Source organism: Hippoglossus stenolepis, chromosome 5 (assembly GCF_022539355.2).
Source record: "Hippoglossus stenolepis isolate QCI-W04-F060 chromosome 5, HSTE1.2, whole genome shotgun sequence".
Classification (NCBI taxonomy): domain Eukaryota; kingdom Metazoa; phylum Chordata; class Actinopteri; order Pleuronectiformes; family Pleuronectidae; genus Hippoglossus; species Hippoglossus stenolepis.
In genome coordinates, this window is record NC_061487.1 from 4,448,241 (window position 1) to 4,462,167 (window position 13,927).

General features: G+C 40.1%; 1 protein-coding gene across 1 annotated transcript in view; it reads right to left on the reverse strand.

Moving 5' to 3' along the window:
* Window positions 1–13,927, reverse strand: part of cttnbp2 (cortactin binding protein 2) — an 89,161-nt gene that overhangs the window by 14,520 nt on the left and 60,714 nt on the right. The window contains exons 7-11 of the mRNA XM_035155962.2: window positions 11,941–12,094; window positions 10,145–10,345; window positions 9,363–9,480; window positions 8,039–8,338; window positions 1,320–1,415 (exon numbers count right to left, since the gene is read on the reverse strand). Of these exons, the coding sequence (XP_035011853.1) occupies window positions 1,320–1,415; window positions 8,039–8,338; window positions 9,363–9,480; window positions 10,145–10,345; window positions 11,941–12,094 (869 nt within the window). The remainder of the gene's footprint in view (window positions 1–1,319; window positions 1,416–8,038; window positions 8,339–9,362; window positions 9,481–10,144; window positions 10,346–11,940; window positions 12,095–13,927) is intronic.

A 13,927-nucleotide genomic window follows, 5' to 3' on the forward strand; every position in this document is an offset into this window, starting at 1 on the left:
TGCTGTATGAAAGGTTCTGGGGGAAAATGGTCAGACACAGAGAGAAAATTAGTTTGAGATGAGGGCAGAGGTGAAGAAAGAGAGAAAATGGATTTATGATGGAGTGAAGAGAGGAGGAGGAGAGCGAGATGGAAGTTGGCTCACTCGGATTTTCATGCCGCCAAACTATTGTTTACTCTTTTTTTCTGGCTTACTGAGACAAGAAATAAAGAAATTCAAGGAACAGAGGCAACAACACAGCAGCAGCCGCAGCAGCAGACAGTAAGGAAGATTATTCCAATATCTGAAGAGCGAGACTGAAGGACGCTGAAGGCTGCTGCTGTGACTCATCTATTATCATCAACACAGCGATAAACGTCCAACCTTCCTCTGCTCACACTTATATCTTATTAAATCATGTAAAACTGACTGGCACTCAGTAGAGCGCACATCTCCAACAAGGCCAAAAATTATCGTGTGAATCTGTTTAAAATCCTATTTTTCATCAACAGAATAAATCTGATTTTTTTTTATTCCGAGATCTAAATATTTCATATAATAGATCATTACCTCGGTCAAGGAGGTTATGATTTCACTGCTGTATGTTAGCAGAACTCTGCACGCCCACCTTCACCTGAGACCTGTGCCCATTGGACGGTACTTTCTGTCAATCACTCAGTATCTAAACCCCAATCCATACCGTACTTTATCATCTATTTGACTCTAAATTTACTAAAAGAACATCATGATATATTAAAGAGGACTCGAAAATAGTGATCAAGACCATAAACTCTACATTAAATGTTTACTGATGTTTTAAATTAAGAGAGAAGTAGAGTCGTTTTCTCATAGACTTAAATAGAAAGCGACTTCTGGCTGTTCTGTGTAGGGACTTTCAGAATGTACTGTCTTGTGTATCATCAGATACAACAGTACCTGACCTCAGTCACACGTCCTCGGTACAATGACCCTGGTAACTCAGCTGACCTTCATCTGACTCCATCTCCACTTAAAACACTGAACATTACATAGTCATCTACATGTTTATGGTGATGCCTGAATATACAATGTTAATTTTCCCAGAGGAGAGAGCTGCTCTATGTCACCACTGATAACGTTGTCTTAATTTGATCAATAATGTATTGATTCAGATTTAGCTCAGATTAAGACGGATCAATAATATGTCAAAATACATTTTCTGTATAAACGTACTGACTTGAATTTTGAAGATGCTGATTAACGACTTCTAAGACTACAAATGCATCCAAACTATGGCCAACAAGTGGCATTTGCTATCGGTGATGGCCTCTCTGATTCTGGTTCAGTTGTCAGTTTTGTACCTTTGAGGCGGACGGTGATGCACTGGCTCAGAGGCTTCCTGACCAGGTCCCAGGGGGATAAAGGCAGCTCCTGACCTGGCAGCCACTCAGTATCTCCTGGAAGAGCAAAGACAGAGACACAGACATGTCAGCATGGTGAGACTTCAGCACATCAACTGTACACACACTTGTTAAACAAAGCAGTGCTGCAGTCCACACGTAAGGTGGGGAACTCATGAACCAGCCCCTTAAACGTTCAGTCCTTTTGAAGACCATAATGTATGAAATATGAGACCTTTGTCAAGTACGACAGATATGAAGGAATATCAGAGTCCCAGAATAGTTTACACGTCCTTATAACTGAGTATAAGGTAAAGTAGCCAGGTGGAGAATTACCCTATATGCCATGTCATCTTACAAACTACAGGCAGAGACAGTATCTACAGCTGTACTGAAGTAGATTCTGACTGGGATCTTGTTTGTGGTTTTATTACAGCGTGCTAATATCTGGATCATTGAGAAAGAGCTACAACACAGAGACATTACAAACTGTGCATGATGCCAAAACATTTCACTTAAAAAGAAAAACTACTCTTAAAGCATGTAAAGTGGTGTTAAATGAACGTTAACATAATTAAGACCGAACTGAACATATTTAAGATCTAATACATAATATTTTAACATATTTAAGACTTTTTAAGGCCCAAAATTCAGATTATTTACATTTTACAAGACCCCACAGAAACCCTTTATTAATATGGCATCAAACCCGTCTGCCAAATTATAATGTCCTGTCCAAGTCCTCATCTCCTACTTCAGTCTCAACACAGCCAACACTCGAGTCAGAGTCCAAGTCAAGTCACAAGTCCTGATTTCCAGAACTCGAGGCGAGAGTCATGGACTCAACTTGTACAACACTGGTTCAAAGGTCACACACACTTCACAACAAAGAGTATGAAACGCCAAAGGATGCCAAACACAAAATTGCATTCATACAGTATACATATAAAACAAAGTATATACATAAATAATATGCACGCCACCACAAATGATTATTAACCTGCATGTCTGAATGTTTAATGTAGAACAAGTCTGTAACAGTGTTTTTAATCATTTCACTGTCCACATGCTGTCAGAACTATAAATGGACTTATAAATGTTGTCTTTACATGTCTACCGCTGCCACAGCTGCATCTACTGAAGCATGTGGAGATTAAATGCTATAGACATATAATATTTATGCCAACACACACACACACTCACTAAATAAATAAATCTTCTCCTCAGTAGTATACAAGGCAGCATGACTGCTTCTCTTGTGGGATCTAATTAGAGAAAATGCACATCACATTAGGACATGATGATAATACTGGAAGAGGTGTTGTACTGCAGATTTTAAAAATATTTCACAAACATTTTCTGAAAGAGCAGCTGCTTCTTTGCAATGTCACACCTACAACAGCAAACGTATACATCTGAGTCTTTAGTTTGATGTTAACATTTGAACTCTTATTAGCCTCATTAGATAAGAGTTTTTTCTCTGTGGGGACCCTCTGGACTGGGCCACAAGACAATTCATGAATACAAGTAAAAAAAACATTGTTCATAAAATTGGTGGACTAACATGTCCTTCATTTGCTCATTATTTCTGAATGTCTTCAGATCATGATCAGGGTGAAAGAAACAATCAGCTATCGCCTGTCAGTCAAAGTGTTGTACAAAAAAATAATGGCCTCATGGTGATGATCTTAAAAATGTGCAGCTAAACTGGATGATTTACAGGTACAAATGCTTTTGGACAAAATAAACACAGCAGAGACTGGTGTCCAACAAGCAGCATTCACTAAACACATTCTGACAGAGACAATGTTGCACAGACAAGTTGTATGTGAGACTTGAAGGCTGAGAGCTGAGAAGCTGAAACCTCAATCAGAAGGAGAATTAGTGAAAGAGCCTTGATGCTGCTGCAGAGCTTTTAAAAACCAGACCAACTACAATTATTCTGAAGTGTCAGTTCGTCATCACAGAGCAGATGAGTGCAAGACTTCTCCAGTTTGTTTCTGGCCTGTGATGAAAGAGACATAAACTGCAGAGTTTGAGACCAGGGAGGAAGTATTGTCTGTAAAGCCAAAGGTGAGTGAGTTGTTCTGGCCAAAAAGTCTGACATCAGACACCTTGCTAGAGAGAAGCTCTTCAAGCCACCACATTAGAGAGGTTAATATGAAAAATGTGTTTATTAACTTTAAAAAAATATATATTTTCTTTTATAGAAATAGCTTTTGATTTGATCCATGCAGGTCAAATTAAAAAAGATGTTATGTTAATCTGGTTGTTTGAACGATGTTACAACTTTAGAATTAAAATGTAAAAAGTAACTGAAAACGTTTTTGACTTTGTCAGCTTTGTTCCGCAGACAGTAACACTGGGGAAATAGAAGAGGCCATTGGCAGCTCAGCTGAGGGTCTGAGGGTCCGGAGAGGCTCAAAGAAACATGACTTCAACCAGCAGTGTCGGAGAGGGGGGGGGGCAGTTCTACACACAACAGGACTTTTCATTTTGATGGCTTTTTAAGTGCATCACATCCACTTTACCCGTGGCTCTGCTCGTCTCTGCTATCTGCAGTGGTGGTGAAGACAACAACTCCCATAATCCCACGCTGTTTCACAACATCATCTAGGCCTGGTTATTGTTTTGATTGAGAGAGTCGAGCAGCTGAAGTTACACATTGTATGTTTCACTAATTTCACTCTACTGTAACAAGTGCAACATATGAGCAGCAGTAATGCTGCCAGAGGTTGTCGGCAGTTTTCTTACCAGAACCTGTGCCGTGCAGAAACTATTGATTATTTTCATACAAAATGGCAGAAAGTAGTGTAACATATCTATCATAACAGAAAACAACAAATACTGAGACTGAGAATCTAAAAACAGCAAATATTAGGAATTTTTGCCTGATAAATGATTTAAACATTTAATCCATTTATTGTTCTGCTGTTCTCCCATTAGATCAATTATATTCATTAGCAATTAATCAGCTTGAATATTTTCTTTACTCTTGTGCTGGGACCAGGGACATTTTCTATAAACTTCTCAATTAACTATTTGTTCTCTCACAAAAAATTTACTACATAATCATTTTTTAGATTAATTTCTAGGCCGAGGATGTTGATTTGTTTGAATTGCCATCAGGGGACAATTAAAGTTGTTTTGAATGTTTATTTAACGTAACTATATTTTGGATATGTCGCAAAAAGAAATGACGAACGTAAACAATATCAGGATTGAAGGGGAACGTTTTGAAGCTTAGGGCTGGAATGAAACTTGTATTTAAACAAAACAGAAAGAAAATCAAATGTTGCCTGTAGATAATATGATAATATATGGTATAGTCTGATTTGGTATTGTTAAGTGAGATGCTGGTTTTTGTGTTGATTGTTTCTGTCTGTTGTTCTTGTTATACCTAATCTTTTCAGTACTAATATGTTTTATCACCTTTGTGTATGATGACCTATGTTGCATTGCAATATTGTCCATGCAGGACATATCTGTAAAATACGTTTTTAATCAATATGACTGGTTATTGGTTAAATAAAACTACTAAAATGGGGTTAAACACTAGATGAAACAAGAAATAACTAGAAGTGTTCATGCTGTCAAAAGGCTGCCATTAAACTGTGTGAATTCCAAACAGAGGTACAGTACTGAGCAACACACACAAATGAGAACGTGTAAAATCTGTGCAGACGTGCCGAGGCAAACGAGACATGCATGCAGACACAAAGCCAGACACCAAACAGTGTGGGTGTGTGTGTGTGTGTGTCTCTCTCTGCAGTTTGATCCCAGCTGACAGAGGACAGACATCTTCCCCTAAACAGGCATCTTCCGTCCCTTCATCCCCCATTTCTCCCCCGCCTTATCTCATCCATTATGCATTCCTCCTCTGCCAGTGCTCGCTTTTATCATCTTCCCAAAAAACACACACAAAACACGCCACTTGCTCCTTGTTGTATGCAAGGACAGTAACAGTGTGAGAGACCGTTAACGTGCGACAGCGAGATGTAATAACAGACACAGCACAGACAAACGCAGAGAGAGTGAAACGAGAGGCCACAGACATTTGAGGCAGAGGACATCGATTTCCTTTTTATCAGGGACTCTGGCAGCCCTGCAGTGCAACACACACACACACACACACACACACACACACACACACACACACACACACACACACACACACACACACACACACACACACACACACACACACACACACACACACACACACACACACACACACACACACACACACACACACCTAAATCTAATCCTTACCCAAACCTAAACCTAATTCTAACCCTAACACTAAAACCAGTCTTAACCCTCAAACAGCCCATTAAAGGTGGGTCAGAAAGTGAGGACCAGACCAAATGTCCTCACTGTCCAGAAATGTCCTCACAAAGACATCTGTACAAGTACACAGACACACAGGTGTAACTCGAACCTAAACCAACCGCACAGTGACGACATCTGATCATCAGGAAAACACAAGCAACATATACACTCACACAAGTTCCAACAGATGAATATTTCATAGGTTCAAAGAAGAGTGTGTGTGACATCAGCAGCACCCATGGGTGGATTACTGACCAGACCTTCCATGCACAGGGGCCCGAGGACTTAGAGGGGCCCCTGAGTATCTGCTGATCAAGTATTTGTTTTTTTCTTATTTTCTTTAACTGCACAGCAAACTGTAGTAAGAGCAAGATTTCATTGGAATACAGAGTATATGTACTGCAGTGCTGTGTTTTCTATTATCAGTCGCTTTTCATTTTCACAAAGAACTTCACACTTCAGTGACTTTTTTCAGCAGTGCCACCTGAGAATATGCTTCACCTACAAAAAGCCACAAAATGAGACACGACAACTATAATGAGACGCAAGATCATACAAGGAGATGGAACACACAGAGTGACAGGTGACCACAATGACACGCAAAATGACGAAGAACAACTTGAAAGTGACGTGAACGTCTGTGGCTCAGGAGGTAGAGCAGGTCGTCCTCTAACCACTATCCAGTGTGTCCTTGGGCAAGACACTGACCCTAAATTGCCCTTAATGGTTTTTCCATCAGAGTGTGAATGATGTGTGATAGAGAAGCACTGTATGAATGTGTGTGTGAATGGGTGAATGTGACTTGTAGTGTAAAAGCGATTTGAGTGGATAAGACTAGAAAAATGCTACATAAATGTGATCCGTTCACCATTTTTTTTAACCTCAAACGACAAAATTACCGCTAAGAGATGATGAACAACTGCAGAACTACACAAGATGGAAAAACAAATAACCGAAGTGAAACTCGAAACTGACGTCCTACATACGACACCCGTCACGGTTTTACTTGTAGGACTTTCCGGCGTGACTGCTGACTAATGCTCCGACTAATGCTACATCTTCACTGCTCTAAAAACAGCGCTTGCCAGTGGCAGCACACCGCAGCTGCTGTTTTCGAAGAAGACATGATTTCCAGGAAAAGGAAATTGCAGTTTTATCTTAGTGAAACTAATATACTTTGAAGACGTGGTACCCCATGCGTATGTTTGCATACTTGCTATCGCCTGACCCTGCATTTTCAGCAGGATCTCAGGCATTTCTGTTGCTGGTATCGGTACATTATCGGGCATCGGTACATCTTTTTATTTGATTATGGGGAACTGAGCATGAATGGTGACATGGTCTCTCAGTGGCCTGTTGTAGAGAGGTAGTTCACTTCATTTCAGAAAATATTCTATTTATAAGTTGTTTCACTCACAATTATCACATGTAAATAACATGAATTCTGCCAACTTAGAATTCATGTTAGCAAGACAATAATAAGTTCACTAAGCTACAACAATGCAGAAATATCAGAACACTGCAACATTGAACTATTTCTCCATATACCAGTGAACATGTATTTTGTCTAATCTCTAATGAAAGGCCAGATATCGCTGACATTACCTTGGTCTCTACTTAACAGCTAGTATGACACCTTATGGTTGTTGTTACCTCAGCAGAAACAACGTTCAGATCCAGAAAACAACAAAGGTTTAGTATAAACACAACATCAATCACATGTCATCTTCAAAAAAAATTTGCTATTTTATTTTGAAAACACATCGACACACTGTTTACAACCACTGTTAATGCAGAGCTGTGGACCTCCAATATGGCCACTGCAGGCTTCCTTACATGACCTTCAATCAGCCACTATGTGCTATCAATTTAAAAAGACAACACAATACAAGCACAGACGCTGGCAACATAAACCTGGAGTTAAACAGAGTGAGGGACAACAAGAGGAAACTCTGCCAACATGCTTCACCTTATCCTCCTCTGACACATTCAGGTGCACTGGACTGTAACTGAGTTACATGAAAAGACTCAAGAGTAAAGAGCAGCGGCTTAAACATAAAGACAATGAAAACATGTTCCAACGTAAAGCGCTGCCATTTGTCTCTTCTGTCCACTGTGAGGTCACCGCTCAACAAGATGGACGAGAGGAAAAAGAGGGAAGGATGGAAGAAGAAAGGTGGGGGCTAAAACGGTATGTAGGAAAGGAAGGACATAAATGAAAAAGAAAATATAATAAGACAGCAAGGATGTAAAGACAGAGGGATTGAGTGTATCAAGGGAGGATACAAGTGAAGAAAAAAGGAACAGATTAAAAAAATAAGGAAGCAGGAAAAAAAACGTTTCCTCACCAATAAGGATGGAGGCGATACTGGTGGGGCCGAGGCCGAGCGGGGGGCGTTGCACCTGCGCCTCCTCCCTCGTCGTTTGAGAATCTCCGCAGAGGATGTTGAGGTGCAAGTTGAAGGCGTGGCTGAGGGCGGAGCCAAGCTGGGCCCAGCACATGGACCGGTCCACTGACACTCGGCACAGCACCAACTGGCTGCCGGGGCCCCACTTTGTCTCCTCCTCCAGGGCCTCCACAGGACACATGGACCCCGCTCCTCCTCCTCCACCCGAACACTGGAGACGCACCAGCACACGGTACGAGTCTGCAGGAACAGGGGATGGAGGGAAAAGAGGAAGAGAAGGTCATTAGTGTGTAAATAGTGTCATAGGAATTTAAATTAATTTTATTATTTAAGTTGGTGATTCTTGTAAGTCTGGGGCCAATCAAGGGTTTTTTCTCAAAGGGTCAGTTAAGGCAGTGATGGGAAAAAGGCAAAACAATTATAAACTGTGTGAACATGGAGTTATTTAAGTAGGACCAGTAACAGTTGTGTCGATGAATCTCTGCTGTCATAAATCCATTTTAAGTCAAAAATGTTACAATAATCTACAGAATTCTAATTTGTTTCAATTGATGATTTCAAATTGAAGTAAAAAGTTATAATATTCTGAAATTGGTTTTAACTCAGATGTTTATTCATTTTGAATATTTTACTTGCTCCTTTCATCCTGTGAACCATCTTTACATAATAAAAATAAAGCCGATATAAAAGTTACATACATGTATCCAAGTTAAACACATATGAGCAGCAGTTTTGGTCATGCACAGGCAAAGTTTTATGAAATGTATAAACCATCGATATAATAATGAAGCTAAATTAGTGCATTATTAAACATGTTTACTGTATCTTCAACAGGAAAACACAAGACTCGACCAGTGCTTCAGTGAACATGTGCACATCTTTTTAAGGGAAGTAGGAAATAAAAGTACAGATGATTGACAGGTTACACATCACTGAAATATTCTACATTCCCCAATTTGGATAAAAGCGTCAGCTAAAGGAAATGTAATTTATATTGGGGACGTTGTCAATATAACCATGGCTGAGAGGCATCGTGATCTCAACATGTTGACATCCATCTTTGTTTTAACACCTGTCTGAGAATCTGATTCTAAGTGTTGAACTTCACTCAGCAAGTGGTTCCCAAATCAGAGTAAAATTATATCATAACCAGTAAGAATGACCTCAAATGTATAGTTTTTAAACAACAGAACTCATCTTTAAGGCACTAAACTCATGTGCAAACACACACACACACACACACACCCACACAGCAGCCACTCACGGAGGTTTTCAAGCAGATCTTTGCAGTCATCAGTCGCCACGTCATGAATGGTGCGATTACACTCATCTCTCCTCTCAATGTCCTGTTCACTGTGGCTGCACAGCACCTCCAGACACTCCTACACACACATAGATAACAATGCAGGAACAAGACAAAACTTTCTTTAGTGTTGTCATGTGTGAATAATAAACACAGGCTTAACAAAGGGTGTGTAACTACATGTGTTTTGAAGTCACGTATCAATGAGTGGTGCTCATTTATATTCCAGTCAGAGGCTCAGTCTAGTCTAGCCTGGTGTCTCCTGCATTCTTTTAAGCTGAGCGAGACGTTTGCAGCCAGCAAGGTCAGTCGCCCCATTAGCTCACCACCGTGGAGACTGATGTCTGGATGTTTGTGTACGAAAGATCAGATCAAGTATGATGTGAAGTGTTGCAAGAGTCTCTGTACTGCACATTAATACAGAATAATGTACACATCTTAACAATAGAGAATATTCTGCTGAATAGCAGTGGAATAACAGTGAATGTAATAAAGTAAATCTGCAAACCTGCTTTTTAATATATAAAGTTATTTTGACTAGTGTTGGAGAGAAAGTGCGTATTTACTAATCCTGCAGTCAGGGTCATAGCTTCATTTAGAGTTGACTCTCCATGCATTATTCTGTCTTTTGGTGAGAACAGTGCATTTATCATCAAAGTTAATACAAGTTATGCACAGTGTCTTACTGTGGTTACAACCCTCTGACATACAGTGAACATAATTAGTTCATTCACTGTTATCACCTTGAGGCCCAGGGCAGCAGCCATGTGTGCAGCCGTCCATCCGTCACTGTTGGCCTGGTTCAGCAGGGCAGCAGGCAGTGCCAGGGTGCCGGAGGGGTCAGGGGTCACAGTGGGGTCACCCTGAGGCGGGTGGCAGAGGAGGAGACGCAGCGTGTCCACGTGTCCGGAGCGCACCGCCGCGTGAAGAGCCGTGCAGCCGTCCTGCAGGGAGACGAAGGAAAGTATAAATCTTACTGATATGAATACAACATCTGACTGAAGTCAACTCTTTCCCATTACAGATATTTTACAGCTTCGTGTTCTAATGAAGGTGTCACAAATCGTAATGTTTATTGGGTATTATTTTCTTCATGAATACATTATTTAATGTCAGAAAAAAGTGAAGCAGAATTACCACCTCACTGACCAGATTCACATAATATATGTAGATAATATATGTAGTCAAGACTTTTAAGGAATCTAACATAAGTTTATTTTATCATAATATGCATTTGAATTCCTTCTCTTGATACCTTCTTAAAACACCATGATCAAGTTCCCTCTTCCACCACATGAGACTAACATCTGTGCTTAGACAATTAATTATCAGGTTACTGTGTATAACTCTGAATCAACTTTCCCAGGAAGCTGACCTGCGAGAAGACTTTCCAATGAAACAAGTAATCATTTGGTCTGTGCATGCTGGTCAACCTAATAATGAAAATGCCCTTCACTGTTTACCAGAGCTCAAACTGACATATTTACATGATTTATTTATTTTTTCACTGTGAGAGGACAAAAAGAAAAACTGAATATTCACTTTTAAAGAGGTGGAACCAGTAGATTTAAGGAGTCTTTACTTACGGAGTAACAATTAACAGATTAGTAGGTGATTGTTGCTGACTATCAATCCGCCAGTCAAATAATAAAGAAAATGATTCAGCTCTAGTTTATGCATATTTGAGCCAATGTAATGGTTCATATAGTGTAAGTCTTAGTTTTCAGTTAATAATGAAAACGCAGAGCGTTTAAAATAACTTAATCTCAGTTTGTCTCCACTCATACAGAAGTTGTGTTTGCTGCTGTAAAAGGAAACGGATCACCTGCACTTTACATTACAAAAAAACAATAACTGAACAGCACTGCACATTCAGACTGTACTTATTTAACCTAGTACAGAACACCTCCTCCACATTAAATCATTACATTTGACCCTCCACACTGGCCAACGTCTAAAAATACGGCTGTGCTGAAGAGGTCAGACATGCTATAGAGAGTCTGGCAGCTCTCGGGCTCAGCAGGGGAACCAGGCTAAATCTAGAACAAAGCAGGTAACTAAATATAGGGGGCTCATCACACACTGCCGCCACAATTAATAGCCCCCTATGGTTACCATGGAGACCCAGGAAGCCCATACATCAATGAGCTCGCACCAATCAGACAGAGGAGCCCCAGAGAATAGTTGAATCCTTTAAGTGACGCAGGGTAAGTTTGAAACGAAGAGAAGCAACGACATGTGAGAAACTGCAGAGTGAATGAGGAATGAAGACGATGATTTTGACGAGGAAATTGTGCCATTTACTTGGATTAATAATGATTATAGTCATTCATTCTTATAAGAATCCAAGGAATTTCAGTTAGTTTTCATTAATTATTTTGTCTTAAACATTGATAGAAGCATTTTTTGGACAATATGACAGACACAACATAAAGAGTCACCAACATATTGTAATAAGTCAATAAAATGTGTCTCCTGATGTTTATATCACCTGCTGTACTGTATGTGACAAATGACCTGTATGGCAGAGCAGACTCACCGTGGTGGTAAGCGAGCGATCGGCTCCGGCACACAGCAGGACCTGGACGCAGACTAGCTGTCCTGCCTCACAGGCCAGAAAGAGGGGGGTCTGCCCCCCCTCCGCCGCCGCCACATCCACAGCAGCTCCTGCAGCCAGCAGCGCCTCTGCACAGCTGGAGGGAGGAAGGCAAGGTTAGCAACACATGTTGCTTAAAAACTAATTTTAGGACAAAAATAAATCTGATTGACAAGAGCTGTGACACTGTTGACACAAAAAAAGTTGGTAAACAAGTAAAGGCGGCTGTGGCTGAGAGGTAGAGCGGTCGTCCACCAACCAGAAGGTTGTCGATCCCCAGTCTTGCTGTGCTGCTAATTGATGCACTGTATGAATGTGTGTGTGAATGGCAAACTGTAATGTAAAGCGCTCAAGACTAGAAAAGTCCAATATAAATACAAACCATTTACCATGTGTACCAAGGTAAAATATATATAAATACAGCTTTACAGATACAAAATTAATCCATCTATACAAGACGAGGACAAGCTTAGAGACACATGTTCACTTGTTAATAATACTTGTTAACTTTGTATTTTCACTAATTGCTACATCTGCTTTGACAGGTTATTATATGACACTGTAAACATTTAAATGTGTCTTTTTACTTTTTATTTTACTGAATTCAAAGAATAGACTAATATTACAATACAGATGAAGATAAAAAACTATGATTAATCTCACATGTACCGGTATCAGTTGACATGTTGCAAAGAATAATACAAAATCCCCCATTTGGGATTATTTTAGCATTAAATCAGAGGCAAAAGGCAAGATGAAGGACCTAAATGAGGTAATCGGAGTTTACAGATGTGTCTGATGACACTGTGTGTGTGTGTTGATGTGTTTCTGCGTGTCAGAGAGAGATAGAGGGAGGGAAAACGAGGGAGTGAAGTCAAGATGGCAGCCTTAATGAACATGTGCAGCTATATAGAAAGATTCAGACATTATGTGGTCATGTTGATAATGTGGCTACAAACAAATCGACATATGGTCACTGAGAAATATAAAATTACTTTAAACTGTAGCGGGTAAGAGACATCAGTTGAGTTGGTGTATGCGTGAGTGGGCGAGAGAGAGAAAAAGTGAGCGAGTGGAGTCAGAATAGACTGAATGAATTAATGTATTAATATCATAATATATAATAATTGTAGGTTGTTAGGTTAATTATTTATAGAGTTGAATAAATTATTTAAAAGGCAGACCATTATATTAGCAAAATAAAATGACAAATTGCCCAAAGAAAACAAAACAGACGATGGAATCAGCAAATAGACAAAATACAATATATACATCCAAATACATCCAACCGTAATCAGCACACATACACATGTTTTATACATACACACACCTGTACTCTATATGCAAATATGCACACCAAGAGATGGGGGAATATGGGCACTGAATACTCATACACACACATTAAAGATTATGCCACCTGTTCAGAAACAAGGACCGACATCAATCAGCTCCACCAGCAGTGAAGCAGAGACGAATGCAGCTCCGATCATGTGAGGAAAACTGAGTCACGACCACTGAAGAACCAGTGAACCTCATAAAACTCGTGTGTGTGTGTGTGTGTGTGTGTGTGTGTGTGTGTGTGTGTGTGTGTGTGTGTGTGTGTGTGTGTGTGTGTATCGGCATGCCTTTGGATACCCCCCCTCTATAAATAACTGTGATCAGATATTACAACACTGCACATTCCCCAGCTGGTCCTGGGTATCTTGTTGTTTGGCAAGCACAGACACACACGTCTCTCTATAGCTGTGAGGACACTCATTGACATGCATTCCCTAGCCCCTTACCCTAAACATCACAACTAAATGCATAATCCTAACCTAAATTTAAACCCAAATGTCCTCACAATGATGGTATAGAACCAAAATTGGCCCTCATAACGACACACACACACACACACACACACACACACACACACACACACACACACACA